Source organism: Nymphaea colorata, chromosome 4 (genome assembly GCF_008831285.2).
Source record: "Nymphaea colorata isolate Beijing-Zhang1983 chromosome 4, ASM883128v2, whole genome shotgun sequence".
NCBI classification, from domain to species: Eukaryota; Viridiplantae; Streptophyta; class Magnoliopsida; order Nymphaeales; family Nymphaeaceae; genus Nymphaea; species Nymphaea colorata.
In genome coordinates, this window is record NC_045141.1 from 19789150 (window position 1) to 19806364 (window position 17215).

The 17215-nt window shown below is 40.8% G+C and overlaps 2 protein-coding genes across 2 annotated transcripts; both read left to right on the plus strand.

Moving 5' to 3' along the window:
• Positions 1 to 4367: 4367 nt before the first annotated feature.
• Positions 4368 to 10046, plus strand: LOC116252455 (ethylene receptor 2-like). The gene is made up of 3 exons (XM_031626726.2): positions 4368 to 4887; positions 6252 to 8110; positions 8968 to 10046. The coding sequence occupies exons 2-3, from the start codon at positions 6347 to 6349 to the stop codon at positions 9505 to 9507; spliced, it is 2304 nt and encodes a 767-aa protein (XP_031482586.1). The 5' UTR covers positions 4368 to 4887; positions 6252 to 6346; the 3' UTR covers positions 9508 to 10046.
• Positions 10047 to 13591: 3545 nt separating this feature from the next.
• Positions 13592 to 16556, plus strand: LOC116252456 (polygalacturonase-like). Its single transcript, XM_031626727.2, has 4 exons — positions 13592 to 14280; positions 14355 to 14644; positions 15733 to 15961; positions 16109 to 16556. The coding sequence occupies exons 1-4, from the start codon at positions 13840 to 13842 to the stop codon at positions 16325 to 16327; spliced, it is 1179 nt and encodes a 392-aa protein (XP_031482587.1). The 5' UTR covers positions 13592 to 13839; the 3' UTR covers positions 16328 to 16556.
• Positions 16557 to 17215: the final 659 nt, after the last annotated feature.

A 17215-nucleotide genomic window follows, 5' to 3' on the forward strand; every position in this document is an offset into this window, starting at 1 on the left:
TTTGCGACAGAAAATTATGATACCAATAATGCTGCTGCTGGTTTAAGATGGAACTTTTCAATAGCCATGACCTGTTCTGCATTTTTCAAGAAAGATTTTCAAGGCAAATGTCACGTCCCTTCATGAATAATTGTAATTCAACATTGAGATCTTTTTTTTTTTTTAAAAAAAAGGTGAATGGTTCATTCCACCACCCTTAAGATAAGCCCCTGTCTTCTTATGCGTCCACCTTTCGGGTTTTTCACATAGCATAGTTCAGACTTTTTTACATGTCAAAGGTAGAGCGCATTGTGACGTGACAGTGACCACTTCAAGACTCAAACCTGAGTCCTTAGAAAAGTCAAACCACCTTGTTTTTAGTTATAAGTTTTTAATCATGAAAATTTAAGATCAAAGATTCCCAACTTTTGCTTGTTTTTAAACAAGCATGTTCTAATTAGTCACGATGATCTGATAGTTGACCAATTCTTGCTTAAAATAACATTGGATAGAACCAAAAAAAGATGTAATATGAAGATAATGCAGTAGAATTGAGATACAGTGGTTTCACGTTCTCCAAAGCAACTGTTATTTGCATTAGTTGACAACTTATGTGTGGTGCAATGGACTTGGACCTACCCTCCTCCCAAGAATGTACTCTGAAGTTGATATTCATTCCATACTTTGTGAAACCCACTGCTTAAAACAAACGGTGGATTTCATATCCACGTTAAATAGCAAAGACAGAATGGAATTTTTACTCTTATGCGGTCCAAGGAAATCAAAACATTTCCAGATCTCTTTTGTCGCAATGAGAAACCTATCAGCCTCCAAATTCCCAAGAATGTGACAAAACAAAAGTTGGCGGTTCGTAATCTTGATCAGTCACGTCTTCTCTCACACCCAAACATAAGAGATAAGGAGAGAAGACAAAGGTTTTGGATCTCATGTCTTGAGTGCATGAATGAAAGATCAACGGGAGAATCCATGAATGGGTACTACCAACGTTAGGAGAAAATTCATAATTTTTTTTGATAGGGTGCTAAACATATAGTTAACAATTTTTCAATTGCTGTGTCTTATGGAGCAGTCCTATATAATTGAATCCACTAATTTAAACTTTCACGGCATGAGCTCTGTGGGGGCATACGCCCCATGAAACCCCACCTATCTATGACCTTGACCAACGTCCAAAAGCACTCTTTTCAAATTCAGTTGGGATTCTAGCTCCAAGAAGGCTAAAAACCTAAGATATAGTCAATCCCTTTTGCAAGTTCCATTAGATTTTTCATAATCTTATTATAATGTTAAACTTTTGAGGTGTTACAATCAGAGCCCTTCTTGTTACTAAACTCTTTTATGACTATGATGGGTAATAAAAAGTTGAGCCTTCCATTTTTCTCTTTCTTCCTAAGGTGTAGAGCTGCTGCTTATGCATGGGGTTGATGCTCATGGGAATCGAATTAGGGACTAACCCTCTGGATCATAAAAGGTTCCGAAGCATATTCTGTAAAAACCGAGAAGGGCAGATACAAGAGAGGAGAGAGGATGACCTCTCTTATGAGTGGTGGAATGAACCACTCATCCTTAAAAATGAAAGAGACTGAGGTTGATGCTCATGGGAATCGAATTAAGGACCGACCTACTAATTGCTGGTTCAACAAAACCCTTTTTTTTTTGTTTTATAACTCCTTAAAACCCATCAATATAGCTGTTAATCTGTCATTGCCCGGTAATAATTGTAAGAGGAGCTCAATGATTTAAAGTTACTATTCGTTTTATTTATGGTTGAGTGAGTTGGTTCCAGACGTTATAGCCTAATCAAGTCACAAATGGTCCATGTTCACCTACCCCTAGCCGGCAAGTCTCCCTTTTAATTTAAAACAGGGTTTTTCATAAAACCAATGGAATTTAAAAAAGAAAAAAACACTACTTTTGAGAGAGAGAAAAATAAAAATTTCAAGGGGATTTTAATAAAGAAAAAACACTACTTTTGAGGGATAAAGAAAAACACAAAGTGGTGTTCACAAAAGTACTTTTTAAAAGGAATCAAGTTCGCACCACACAATTTTTTCTTAACTAGAATCTTATGATTTTCCACCATAACATGAATATTTGAATGGAAATTTTTGCATTATACTTTGGCTTCCTTTTAATGAGTAGAGTCATAGATCCACTCAGGTTGCATTTGATTATCATAGAGAATTTGGGTGCTAAAATCCACACAATGGAAATAAGATGAAGCTTGCAAATGATAGAGGTGTTAGAGTTGGAGGTACCAAAGATCTCAGCCGTTAGTCTTGGTGATGAATGATCGCCGTCAGACTGCTGACAACTTAATTGGATGTTGGGATGTCAGATCGAATTTCAGAACGTGATCTCATCTAGGCTCTCGATTTCGTTGTTTTGAAAAAATCGGATTGTGAGGGGCCACCAATTCCTATCTATCTATTCAACTGAATTAATTGTGTATTTGGCAAAAATCATTTTTAAAAAATATTCCAAAAACTAAATATTATTAAAAAACTGAAAAAAAAAAGAAAAGAATAATTCTTAAGCTACTTGAAAAGTAGTTAAAAGGATGTGCTACTCGGAGGTGAAATGATCGCCCCTTTTGCCAATACTTTCCACAAAGCATGCTTATGGTGGGGGCTTTGCTCGTGACGTGATCGCACAAAACACTCGCTTTTCAATGGTTATTACCACTTAGTACTCTTGAATCGGACATAGAATCGAATCAGTTTCCTGTCGATCAATTCGAACCGATTCTGATACCACTGTGTCGGATCTGGTAAATGGTCAGTCTCGTGATTCAGGCACGAGCTCGCAGTCCTTCATGAAACTAACGATCAATGTTTACTTTTTCTCTTGTTGAACTTGTGTTCTTAATTATCAGTTTTTGTCAAGATCTGGTTTAGTTCAGAATGTGAAATGTGAACAAGCTTTCTTAATCACAAGGCCATCCCATCCTTTGTTTGGCAAAATTCTCAATCACCCCATCTCTTAAACGTGAAGCCCATCTACCCCACGCCCTTCTTTTTCCTCTTTAGAAAAGTTATCTTCTTTTGCCTCATATTTCTATGCATGTCCCTCGTTGTTTAGAAGTTACAGTTCAAGTTCGCCCCAATTAGTTGACATTTTACTGTGAATTGGATCAAACTCACAGTGCGCATGTGATTTGGATTCATATTCAGATTTAGATTCGGTTTTAAATCAATAGGCATCCGAACTTCGAATTCAGATTCATATTTAATTTCAGATAAATATCCTACATCCAAATATTATAAGTTTTGAATGTCAGTTTTTAACATATGATAATGCGGTTCAGATTCCACGTGAAACAAGTTTGAATATTAGAGTACTGATAAAATGGAAAGACGGAATAAGTTTCATAACAACTTTGGAAAGCGTGAAAATGCAAAAGACGAGACAAGGCAAGGTGTGTGATTAAATATGTGAAAAATGGTACGGTTAACCCTGATTATAATGAAGCAATATAATGCATATATTAATGGCACGATTCGTTGTCCAGAGAGTGCTTTTTCTGGGTGTTTTTACCTAAATTTGAATGAACAACAACGAAGTTTTTTTTCTTATTTGGTTGACGTTTCATTTGATTTTGAGCATTAGAAAATGTACTGCAATGAGAGAAGTAATTTTGCTTACTATACTTTTGAGACATCTAGAATAAATCTTACGAAAACAATCAAACGTACAATTATAGGAATGAAATTTCCGAAAGAGGAAAAAGAATAATGCGAGAACAAAAGAATAATTGATAAATGAATTGGGAGAATCAAGCTTCGGGCTTTCCACTAACTGAAAATGAGATTTTTTTTGTTTTTCTCATCCTTCTTTCTTTTTCCAAGAGAATCTGAAGTCTTGTGCTTTCCAAGAGAGCTTTTAGACGAAGTGCGGTGCTGATGGAAAATTACGATTTGCATTTCAATTGGGCAGCTGACTAACTGGATGTCAGTTGTCATCCCTGTAACCGAGTAAGAAGCATTCATCATTTTTACAACTTCAGAAAACAAATCGTTTCTTAAAAGCTCAAAATCTCGAAATGTAAGTGGAATACCAGGTAAAAAGTAGGCTTTTCTCGTTTCTTTTTCCTCCTTGAAACCACCACCATCATTTTTACTTATACTGTAGCATCTAAGTAGCACCATGTTAGAGGTTTTGCACCAAAACGATTATCAAACAGTAAGATCGCAAGTAAGAAGTAACATGGTGGAAGGTAAAAGCATTAATTGATGATTTAAAGTCATGGCTACGGGCAGAAGGGTTAATCTCTCTCTTTCCCCTCCGATGTCCCCTCAAGCCAAAAGAAGGAAAAAGGAAGAGAAAAAAGAACCAATGAAAGGGGGATAGAGAAAGAGCAGAGGTGGATATGAGTACAAGAAAGTGGGGTCCTGGGGGAGAGGAGAGGGGACGGAGCAGCAGGACGAAGAAAACTGCGTCCAGGTTCTCTTCATGTTCTGCTTCCCCAAGCGCACATGCCCACAAGTGAAAAACCGACTTACATTTTTTCACTGCGCAATCTGTCCTCCTCAAGTCCTTCCTCCCTGGAGTTCACCCCTCCTTGGATAAATGACCCTTTTCTGAGTTCTTCTCCAATTGCAGCTTGTGGTTTCTGTATCTTACAGAGAAAGATACAGGTGTGGCTTTGAGTAGGAGAGAGGGAGAGAGGTCGGGCTTCCCTGGATTTTGGCATTTGTTCCTCAAGCAGACAGAAATGGAAGCAGAAAAACTTTTCTGAAGCCGATAAAGCAGAGGATGCTTCTTTCCTTCTTTGTGTGTTAATCGTGGGAGGCTTCGGGGTGGCTAAATGGGTCGGAATGATGGGGTAACGTGTCGGCTTGGGGATTTAATGAATTCTGATCTTCCATGGCGGATGATCGTGCTCGGGTGAGTTGTGCTTTCCTCTTTCTTATTTCTTTGGCGACGGGTTTCATTCATTTGCAAGAGTAGAAGACTCAAATTTTTGTACGAGTTTGTCTTATTGTCATTGTGGGGGTTTGGGTATTTCTGTTTCTCTTTCTCCTTTTCTCGTTTCTGCTTGAGTTGGAGTTTCAGTGCTACAATTTGGTGGCGTCGTAAGAAGTTCATTTTTTTCCCTTTTCGATGTCCTTTTGGTTTCTTTTTGTTGTTTTGGTTGCATGGCTTGGGTTTTCATCTCTGGAAAGCTGTTATTCTTCTCTTCTGGGGCTTTAGGGTTTTAGTGAATGTAAGGGTCTCCATTTTTGTCTTTTGCCTGGAAAATTTCGGAGTTCTAAGGTAGGGATTAAATTGTGAGATTTCGGATTGGATGATCTTTCGTTTTACTTTTATTAATTGGGTAATGGGATATTTGGAAATTTGGCTGGTTTCTTCTATCTTCAAAACCGAAGGTGATCTTGATTTTTGTCAATTGAATTAAATATTTGGGTCGGTTCTGTCACCCGGAAGTTCTGCCTTGTTTCACACGAGTTCCTTGAGCATTCTGGGCTTTAAGTTGGCATGTGGCTTAAAAGGCTTTTTCCTTCTTCTTTTTTTTCCTCATGGCACCAGTTTTGGATTAGAAGCTGGCCACTTGTTCCTTGGTTCCCTGTTTCTTGCATTCTGGCCTGCAAAATGGATCCAGTATAGTTTATTGGTATTGGCAAAAATCGAAGCCAGAGGTTGAGAAATTGGATTAGAATATCGGCATTCTACTGAATCCCCTTGTAAATTGATAAGGATGAATTGGAAGTTTCAGATATATTTTGCCATTTCATCTTCTTTTAATTGTCAGACACGCGATTTTGCTAGGAATCTGTGTAAACATTTATGTTACCCTTGTTGCATGAAATGAATCTAGGAATTTAAACCAACTTGTCCTCTTGAGCTTTCATCTGAGCATTACTTTCTAATTGGATTTCAGTTTTCGTTAGGTTTGTCTTTTCATATTGATAATTCATAATTTAATTTCACCTATGTGATTAGTACAGGACAAATAACTTCCAATTCAGAAAATACTAGGAACTATAGATACCTTCCATTACGTTCTTTGTGGTGTTAGGCAAGAATGTGCAACGCTCATCCTGTCATTTGGTTTCAAGTTCTAATAGTTGAGAGGTAGGAGCCCAGCCAGGTTCAAGGCTGAGGTCCCTATTAATGATACTGTAGAAAATAGAAAAGGGTATTGGAACAATAATGCTCTTCTCCATTGTTGTCAAGAAATTTATGAGTCCTTACACTTTCGTTTTCTTCTGATGGAATAACATTGTATCTGATTGTTTTCCATTTTACAGGTTGTGGTCCTTCTAGGACCTAAAATCTCTAATGGAAAGGGAAGGTTTATTTGTGCATTTCCTTCATCGGGGCTTGAAGTTGTATTATTGATGCAATGTTAACGTTAGGGCAGGGTCTTGTAGTGATTTCTGTCCTTTTGTCTGTGTCTGTTGCCCATGGGGATTTTCCTCGTTGCAATTGTGATGATGATAGCCTCTGGGGCATAGAGAACATTTTGCAGTGCCAGAAAGTGAGTGATCTTCTCATTGCCTTGGCATACTTTTCAATCCCCCTTGAGCTTTTGTACTTTATAAGCTGTGCCAATGTTTTTCCGTTCAAGTGGGTACTCGTTCAGTTTGGAGCATTTATAGTTCTCTGTGGTTTGACACACTTATTGACAGTATGGACCTATGCCCCACACTCTTTCCATCTCATGCTAGCACTTACCATTTTCAAGTTGCTCACTGCTCTGGTGTCTTGTGCAACTGCTATTACCCTGGTTACCCTTATTCCTCAACTCTTAAGGGTGAAAGTTCGTGAGGTTTTTCTGAAGCAGAAAGCTCAGGAGCTTAACAGGGAGGTGGGGATGATGAAGAGACAGGAAGAAACTAGCTGGCATGTTCGGATGCTCACACAAGAAATTAGGAAGTCTCTTGATCGGCACACTATTCTGCAGACCACCCTTGTTGAGCTCTCAAAGACGTTGCTACTTCAAAATTGTGCTGTTTGGATGCCAAATGCCCAGAAAACTGAAATGGTTTTGATGTATGAGTTCAAAAATCGAAATTTAAAGCTCTCTGTTCCAATTGCTGACCCAGATATTATTGATATCTGGGCCACGAAGGAGGCAAAGATCTTGACATCAAATTCATCACTGGGATCGGCAAGCAGTTGCGGTTCGACAGCTGAGAAGGGGGTTGCTGCCATTAGGATGCCAATGTTGAGAGTTTCAAACTTCAAAGGGGGGACCCCTGAATTTGTTGAGGCTTGTTATGCTATTCTTGTTTTGGTTTTACCAGGTGAAACTTCACATGTTTGGAGTGACCAAGAGCTGGAGATTGTAGAGGTTGTCGCTGATCAAGTAGCTGTTGCTCTCTCTCATGCTGCTGTTTTGGAGGAATCTCAGTTGATGAGAGAGGAGCTGGAGGCACAAAATAGAGCACTACAACTGGCAAGGAGAAATGCTATGATGGCCAGCCAAGCTAGGAACTCGTTTCAAAAGGTGATGAGTCATGGCATGAGGAGGCCTATGTATACCATCTCTGGCTTGCTATCAGTTATTCAGTTTGAGAATCTGGATTCCAATCAGAGGTTGATTGTCGATATGATGGCAAAAACTGGTAGTGTCCTCTCCAAGTTGATCAATGATGTGATGGAGATTTCAACTGCTGATCATGGTGGGCTGTCTCTGGAGCTGCACTCATTTCCGCTGCATTCCATGATCAAGGAAGTGGCAGCATTGGCAAAGTGTCTTTGTTCTTGCAGAGGGTATGATTTTGAGTTTGGGGTTGGAAGCTCTGTGCCAGATCAGGTGATTGGTGATGAAAAACGGATTTTTCAGGTGATATTGCATATGGTTGGAAACATGATAAGTTGTGGCCCTGAAGAGGGCTTGAGTTTAAGTTGTAGCCCTGGACAGGGCCTGATTTCATTCCGTGCTTATGTTGAAGATGATAATGAGGTGAGCCATACACAGAGGTGGTCACCATGGAAGCCAGAGCCACTCTCTAATGGCTATGTGTATGTGAAATTTGAGTTTAGAAATAAGAGCAACGTAAGCAATAAATCATCCTCTGGAACAAGTCAGTTGACAAGGAAGGTCAGCGGGGAAGGTTCACGGGAGGGACTTGGCTTCACAATGTGCAAAAAGCTTGTGCAGGTATGAATTGTGCATCGACAGCCCTTGCTTTTTTTTTCTTTTCTTTTCCAATGTGTCCATATCCTCTGTTGAAGCCCATCCAGTTTCTTGATAGGTCTTCTTAGTTTGATGTTTTAAAGTCCATCGGTTGTCGTAAACTTGAATTTGACATCAATTTCAAGCATTAGTGCAAGTTTTGCTGGATAATTTGAGATACACGAAGCTAAATTCAAAGAGCCTGTCAAAGTGATATTCCATGTATACCTGCACAGCCTTCTTTTAAAGTTCTTAACTATCGATAGTGCATGGGTGATCTATTCCTTTTAAATCTGTTTTTCTCAGACTATCCTGTCAGGTGTTATGTTCAACACAATGATGGTCACTCTCCTGCCAACCTTAAATCAACTCTCTCCAGGGCAAAGAGAGAGTGAACTGAACTGACCATGAGATAAGAAATAGCAATAATTTTTTATCTTTCCAGATCTTCTATTCTAATTTCTAAATATCTCTGTTATTCCGATGGATTCTCTTGAAGTATTTGCACGTTCAGTCTCATCTGACATATTATTGTAACAGCGACACTGAAGGCAGAACCCGTCGCACTAGACTTATGCCCTTGGATTTCGGTTTCTCCTTGCAGATTTCAAGTTGATGGCCTCTAACTTCACTATGTTGTTGTCCAATATTTCGAACAAAAATTTTCATTCATATCATTAACTTTTGGTTATCCGTCAATTCAGTTTTGGTGTTCACATTCAAGATTATGGCCTGGAACTTCTGTATCTTGTAGCCCAATGTTGCGGACAAAAAAATTTCATGTGTCATTGGCTTAGTTGTCTGTTCCTACATTTAACTGTTTGTGCTTGTGTATCATGCAGAGGATGCAGGGTAACATATGGGTAGTCTCAGGCAGAAGAGGCCCAGCCGAGAGCATGACTTTGCTGCTGAAGCTCCGTCCGCAGCAACCAATTCGGGTGCCCACTGAGCCAGGATCTTCTGAGCCCCTCAGTCGCTCAATCCTTAAAGGGCTAAATGTTCTGGTGGCCGACGGTGATAGTGCAAACCTTACGGCCACACGCAAGATATTAGAGAAATTGGGCTGCCGAGTCTCAGTTGTGGGTTCTGGTTTCGACTGTCTTAATGCTCTTGCCTGTCTCAGCGACCCTTGGGACCCCATTCGTGTGGTGATCTTAGACATTTACATGGCTGGAATGGATGGTTGTGAGGTTGCTCACAGGATCCGGAAATCCAGTGGCCTGTGGCCGCTGATCGTCGCATTGACTGCAAGCACAGACGACGATATACAGGAGAAGTGTCTGCAGGTTGGGATAAACGGGGTTATAAGAAAACCAGTCTTGTTGGAAGCCATGGCTGACGAGCTCACCAGAATTATCCATCAGGGGGGTCCGGTTGTTTGAGGTCGAGGCGTTTAGTTTTGATAAAGTTTCTCTTTCCACCAGCTCATTCGAAGTTGATTGGCTTGAGCCGCTGATTCTTTTCTGTTTTTTCTGAGGAAAAAAATGAAGTAAATGATCAGAGCGATGCTTCCCAGTTGATGGACGTCGGCAATGTCGCAAAGAGATAGAGAGATAGAGACCGTTAATCCTTCATAGATAGATTGAAACTGAGATGTATAAATTTGGTTATGTCGAGGCACAAGTTAATTTCAAGCAAAGTCGATCGAGGAGTATGAGATAAGCATGTGAGATTATCTTTTTGGCTTTGGGAGAAGTAAATATCCTTGAAACGGGGGGAATGACATTTGGTGCACTGTATTGTACCATGTTCTCCATGGAAAGCCGTCGTCCAGTCTGGAGAACTTTCCTCATTATACATTAAATCATAACATGTCCTTAGAAAAAGTAAAGGAGCCATATTTTTATACAGAAACATTCCTTCTCTATTGTCTACTGATTTTCGAATCTGCTTCCAGGAAAGAATGGATTTTTCTTGCTGAAGTATTATTGTGGTATTGACTGTTGATTTCTAAATCTCTAAAATTACGTGTGCTTGCATGAGAAGATGAAGGGTGCGTGAAGATGTTAAGGGAGCAGGGTCGAAAATGCAGAAGACGCGAGAGAGAGAGAGAGAGAGAATCTCCATGGTGGGTCTGTTGTTTTTCATCTTCGCAAGTGTAGGCCTGTGAGTTATAATACAACACTGATAACAGCAATGGCATGCTGAAATCTTCCACCATGAACTCGAAGTGCAGTTCAAAGGAGAAAAAGAACGTGCACTAATGGGATATCACATGACAAAGCGACAACAATGTTGTGGACCTGTGGTACCACTGGAAAGGAAAATTTCAGCGATAATGGTGTTATGAAACATAGTTGCAGAGTTTGCCAGTGACTGTTGCCTCCCGATGACAAAACAACAAACATGCCCTGTGGAACTAAGAAGAGACGTGGCTAAGAAGTCAGGTCTCTGGAACCATCCGGGGTTTATCTTCAATGGAGACCCGCTAGTTAGCCAAATCATTTGAAGGGTGTTCATCTTCTTAATTTTTTTTTCCTTCCAACAAAAGATGCTGGGTTAGACCTCTGCATTTAAAAAAGAATATCTTCAGTACCACATTCAGATGCAGTATCCCACTCTGAAGACAGGTCCACCCATTGCTTATAATCAATGTCTCTCAACTTATACAGCAGCTGCAAGGAGACCTTGTTATCCACAGGATCATTACAACAGTTGATGTAAGGGAGGGTTTACTTCACATAAGAAAACCTTGAAAGGAGCTCAGAGGCTCCTCTAATCCAGCTTTTAAGCTGCTGTTACTTGCCGTCAGCCAAAGAATACTCTCTTGATCCAGAGCCCCAAAAACGGAATTCAAAATCTAGTTTCAGGCTGAAGAGTCCCAGCAGGATGCCCACTTTAAATCGTTGTCCTGGATTCACCTTCATCTTGCTGATACATGGAAAACAACCCATCTTAAACTTGCTTATGTAAATGCTGATAACTGTACCAAGTATTTAAAAAAATCTAAGGACCTCATGGCCCATCTGATAGGAGTTCTTTATTAATTTTAGCAGAAACTGATCAACTTTTAATTCAATTTTCATTTGTTGTGGATGTCCTAGCTCGGTTGAAATCATATGCATCTTTGCTCCTTATTCATTTACTTTCCCATTCACTGCAAAAAACTTTCATGACACAACTATAAAAAAAAAAAACGAAGGAGATGCTTTCTCTTTGATGGCGAAGAGACCACCTTTTGGAGTAATGCCACTTGGCGAGTGGTGAGAGAAGTGAGAGGCCAATTAACCTAAGATAAGTTAAAAAACAGAAACTCTAATAACCACATGCTCATGTGGCTGGTACGCTAATTTTAAACTTTCAAGCAACAAACCACGAGAGGAAGAAGAAAGATCTGTAACTGCTAAGGCTGAACTCACAAGAAAAGCATAAGTTTTGTGATCTATCGAATGGCATAGACGACGATCTACACGGTAAAGATATCAAACTCTCTCTCTCTCTCTCTCTCTCTCGCTCTCTCTCTCTCTATATATATATATATATATATAGGAATTATGGATTTGGAAGTTGGTCTTCTTCTGGCCTCTGCCTTGAGTTCTCCCTTGGCTTGGAAAATTGGACCTTTGTCAACCTTTATCTCCTAATTATGTTGAAAATGGCATTCAAAAGGGACAATTTCCATAGGTTGACTCACCATGGTTTCATTTTTTCAGTCTTCAAAGTTTCAAACTTACTTTTCGCCTACCATCGATTCGGTTTCAAGAAGAGCTCCTTCCATATCACAAGGACACGTCATTTTCACCTTGTGCCTCTCGTGGACACGACTAGACAAGCATCCCGGCTGCGCACAACATGCATTGGTATTATTTTAATACTATTTAATTGGTTTTCAAAACTTTGAAATTTAGAAGAATTTTTTAATCATTTGTTTTTTTAATCAAAATTTTAATTACCAAATTTAAAGTAAAAAAAAAACATGTACTCGTGTCCCAACTAAGAAAAGGATTTGTATTTGCGAGTAGGCCAGTGTCCTACTTAATCTTGTTAGTGTGTTATGATAGGGTTCTTCTGTGACCCTAACAAATGTAATTGTAAATGTGATAGTTTGGAATCTTAAATCCAAGACTTCATAAAAAGGTATGTTTTGAAAGTTCCTCAATTTAAACAAACTCAGGATCTCAATAGCATAGCATGAATTTTAAATTCATGCTAGATGTTAAAAACCATGAATTTAAGGTCAGATTTTGAGGAAGAGAATGTTTGATTGTAAATCCATGGATCTAAGATCCTAGAATCTCATATCATTGTAGATCTCAAAAGAAACACAACCTAAAACGATCAGGACACCACTTAATTGCGGCATGCGATGTTTTGTCTTGGAGAGCGAAGCTAAGAGGTACGTTTGGACATGCAACTGCCAAACTAATTAACTGTTGGACCCCTAACCTTTTGTTGCTTCTTAACCATTATTTGTACCTAATAACTAGAAAAAGTAAAGAAACGACATAAAATCAACTCCTTCGGATCAAGACCACTCAAACCTTCAACTTTCGAGACCTAATCGGACCCACTAGCCGCTACTCCTTCTCGATATTTTTCAATATTTCAATATGTTTAGGTACTTATAGTTAAGTACGTTATAGAATTTATTCAATGCATTCAACGAAATGCGGTCAAATGTTTCAGATCTCCGGTCGCGTCCTTTCCACTGATTGTGCGGCAAATCCTCACGAGTCGAGTAATGAAGTCAACTCTTCTCCATTACCAGAGCTCAACTTTGAACTTGGGCACCATCCTTTCCTTTTCTTTTTCTCTCTGCTTTCCTTTTTACAGCGCCATTGATCCAGTTTTAAACTCCAAAGAAACGTAACCCACGGGCAGCCACAAATGCAAAGAGGAGCTCGTGGCGTAGCAGCAGCAACCGGCGGCGAAAACGGGAGTAGAATCTCCAGCAGAAACATGATAGTTAAATTTCTAACGCCAGATTTTTAAACTTGCAAGCAACAAACACCCTGCTCAAGGAAGAAATTAAAAATGATAATGTAAAACGGAGAAATATCTGAAACTGCTAGGAACAAGTTAACCACGGTGTCTGAGAACCACATACATGAATCTTGCTTAGAAAGTGAGCATCCCCATGTTGACGTCCTTCTTTGGTGATCATTTGACCGCCATTGTTGAAAACGAGTTTTAGTCAGTTATCCTTTGTGCTTCTTGTGTCGAAGAAGAGTGGTTTCGGTTTGGTGAAACCCCAAATGAATACTTTCTGAGTTAACTCTCCAAGGTCAATCTGATCTAACTTATCTGGTCGAGCTCCACTTCACCGCAGCCCGTTTTTCAACTGCACTTTTTGGCCTAATATCGTTCTGATCATGCTCCACCTGCTCAGAATTCTATGGGTCAGATCATGAGATTTGGCGCCACGCAGCCGTCCATTGGAAGAGGCCTAAAACTTAAGAGCTCCATTCAATCTATCTTGTGTTTGACGCTAGCCATACCATTTAAACCCATTCAATGAATTTGCCATTTGATTACTGGTTCTCCTCTCGCCGGAAAGTTCGTTAACTTGCTTTATTTTTTTGTGTTCTTTCCCCTTGGTCCACCAACATTCTCCCCATCCTCGATCTGCTCCCGATCCACCTCTTCAAGACTCTATATATAAGTGTTCACGGCCTTTCTGTTTCTTGTGACTTCTCGCCTTCTCCGTCTCGAGCGCACTGCAGCTGTGCCCTGGCAAAGCATTTAGAGCTGCAGATCTCCTCTCTTATTTCCCCATGGCGAACTCTATCGCTGCCTTTCTTACCACCCTCTGCGGGCTCTTTGCCCTTGTCTTTCTCCGGCCTGCCAGTGCCGCCTACGTCATTACTAGTTATGGTGCTAAGCCCGATGGCGTGAGCGACAGCAGCGGTGCTTTCCTCAAGGCCTGGAATGCGGCGTGTAACTCCGCCGGACCTTCAACTGTTTATGTGCCGGTTGGAAGGTTCCTCTTGCTGCCGGTGGAGTTCTCTGGCCCTTGTAGGAGCCGTAGTATCACCGTGAGGATCGATGGCACCCTGGTGGCGTCGGGGGATTACTGGCGGCACAGTGTGGCTGGGCACTGGCTACTGTTTGATAGTGTTGAAGGTGTAACGATTGAAGGAGGGACTCTGGATGGCCGGGGATCTGCCTTGTGGGCCTGCAAGGCTGCTGCCGGAAACTGCCCTGATGGAGCTACGGTGACTTTCTCTCTCTTTCTCTTTTTTGCATTCTGCTCATGGTCGCGTGACTTTGTTTGTTCTTCTCCATGCAGTCTCTCTACTTTAACAATGCAAAGGACGTTGCAGTAAAAGGCCTCGCGTCCATCAACAGCGAGCTCTTCCATATTGTGTTCCTTGGCTGCGTGGGAGTGAACGTAGAGAGAGTGGCTATCTCGGCCGCCGGCGACAGCCCCAATACGGACGGCATACATGTGGAACGATCGTCCAGGGTTTCCATTACAAACACGAGAATACAAACCGGCGACGACTGCATATCGATCGGTCCGGGTGCACAAAACCTATGGATCGAGCAGGTCTCATGTGGCCCAGGACATGGCATAAGGTATCCCCAATTTCATAAAACCTCTTAAACCATGCATCACATTCGTGCATGAATTTTTTTTATGTGGTGGTATGATTAATGACTAAAATACCTTTAGCTTAATTATTTGTAAAGATAAAACTGAAAATAAAAAAAATAAAAAGAATCATAGAAAATATTTCTTTTTAATAAATTATCAAAATGTCCTTTCATTTTTTATGCACACTGTGTGTCCGACACATGTAACTTTCTCTCCTATAATCCAAGATTCTAACATGGTCCTTCACTAGCTGAAATTATGAAAACACCGTTAAGAAAGAGTTGCAAGAAAGGCCTCCACATAAGGATAAAATAGGAACATGAGTTTGTTTTCCTATTTTACCCTCCGTGGAGGGACATAGTATGTTCGGTCCTCAAGCCAATATATCCTTTTATATCCCGAACCATACCCTCCTCTCTGTTCGGCCCTCAAGACATGCACAGCCCCCGAACATGTTCGAAGATGAGCATACAAATTGGAGTACATGCAACGAAAGTTTGATCTACTTAGCCTTAAGTGGTTGGACTTAAAAAGACGAGTACACGATCTAAAAAAGGTCAAAAGTTTGATAGATGAAACAAATTTTCTTCATAAGTTGGTCGGAATCATGGCATCACTTAATTATCAGAGATCTGCCTAACTCACCTTCCCTAAGACTTGTCTTGTCTACCGTTCTCTCCTCGTATATTTTGTATGCGTATATTTTGTATATCATGATGCATTCGTAGGTCTTGCTTTTCATTGTCATACATGAAAACCTCTACCCACACAAGTCAAAATCGATTATAATTAGAGATTATTTGGCAATATTGTACAATTAATTTGTCTCAAAATTAGAACAGATTCATAAAACAATATACAAACCTGATTTAATTTTTAGACCTGCTTTAATTTTTAGAGCAGATTCAGTGGACATGTCCTTGCCAAACAGCCTCTTCCACAACTGAAAAAGAGCTTTCAAGTTGTACAAAATGTAATCAGGCAGTCCTCAAACCATGTAACGAAAATATAAGTTTGCCTTTCCTGAAATTTTTTGGGGTGATTAAATTATTTTCTTCCACAATTGCAGCATTGGAAGTCTGGGCAAGGACGCTACAGAGGACGGGGTTCAGAATATCACGGTGAAAAATACTGTATTCAGAGGGAGTCAGAATGGCCTGAGAATCAAAACATGGGCGAGGAAGAGCACCGGCTTCGTTCGAGGCGTCGTCTTTCAGACTGCCACCATGCAGAATGTGATAAACCCCATTATAATCGACCAGAACTACTGCCCCCACTACAAGAACTGCCCAAATCAGGTATTAATGATCTGGCTTTCTGCTTCTTCCAGGAAATAGAAGCGGCAGCCGTGGAACTGCCAGTAATGAACGTTGTTCCTGTATATTAATGGTCGTGCCTGGCCAATAGGTTTAATCTTCTTCTGAATCTTCGTTTCCTTGATGTAGCACTCTGGCGTGAGGATATCGGGAGTGACATACAGCAACATCAAGGGCAGTTCGGCGACGCCGGTCGCCGTCAAGTTCGCCTGCAGTCCGGCTGCACCATGCAAGGCGATCAGGTTGGCGGATGTTAAGTTGATGTACCAGCAACAACCGACAAAATCATCTTGCCAGAACGTCGTGGGGACTGCTAGCGGTCTGGTGGTTCCACCAAGCTGCTTTTGAGTAGAGATATTAGCTTGAGGGGCTGGCTTAACTCAGTGGGTACTGTTTAAGTTAAAGATTGGTCCTGTATCATATTAGAGCCCGGTAGGCATGGATACAGCCCTGGGCTCACCCGCTGGGTTAGTTCTCCCTGGTTTTATAGCTCTAGACAACTACATACCACATATACACACATACATTTGTAACCAAACTTTAGGGAATATAAATATATGAAATTTATTATTACATAGTGTGTATGTGAGAGGGAGTCTCTGCTTCCTTTTTCAAGTTGGTAAAATTTATCTTTCTTCAAATCCAATTTGTGAATAACTCGTATTAATGACAACGTGCTCGTCTTAATGACAACATATAATTAAAGCAATCTACTAATTGTTTTTGTTTTGAAGATCGTCTTGGTGAAGAATGAATTTCTCGGTCAGGACTCACCGTTATGCACGACGTCTTAAAAAAGTTTTTAAAATTGAATAGCAAAATGAGATTTTATGTTCGTAAAGAAAAAATTCTACGACGATGTGTAATAAGTTGCCGGCGGACGACAAGTAAGTCGTCTGGGTAGGAGGGGGCAGAAGGAAACGTGGGCAGTGGATTTGGCGCTAGCGCTTCTTCTTTCCGGCCCTCCCTCGTTCCAAAAGGAAAGAGAAAAGAACAGAGGACCACGGACCACCGACTCGCTCCGACGGTGGAGGCCTTCTTGCCTCCATTTTCCGAGCACCGCCACTACCCTTTTCCGGCTGGACCGTCTTTCTCTCTCACACACACATGGTAATGGAATTGGAGGCCTCTGGAAGTGGATCCCATGCGGCACCCGAGACAGGGGTTCCTCGGCGAGAAGCTGATCGATCAGGGCCAGCCGATCTCGGAGGGGTAGAGAGCCAGCCGATCCGGGAC

Coding starts and splice junctions, on each gene's coding strand:
- LOC116252455 (XM_031626726.2), top strand. CDS start 6,347: ATGTTAACGTTAGGGCAGGGTCTTGTAGTGATTTCTGTCCTTTTGTCT. Junction 8,111..8,967: donor TGTGCAAAAAGCTTGTGCAG/GTATGAATTGTG, acceptor TGTATCATGCAG/AGGATGCAGGGTAACATATG.
- LOC116252456 (XM_031626727.2), top strand. CDS start 13,840: ATGGCGAACTCTATCGCTGCCTTTCTTACCACCCTCTGCGGGCTCTTT. Junction 14,281..14,354: donor ACTGCCCTGATGGAGCTACG/GTGACTTTCTCT, acceptor TTCTCCATGCAG/TCTCTCTACTTTAACAATGC. Junction 15,962..16,108: donor ACAAGAACTGCCCAAATCAG/GTATTAATGATC, acceptor TCCTTGATGTAG/CACTCTGGCGTGAGGATATC.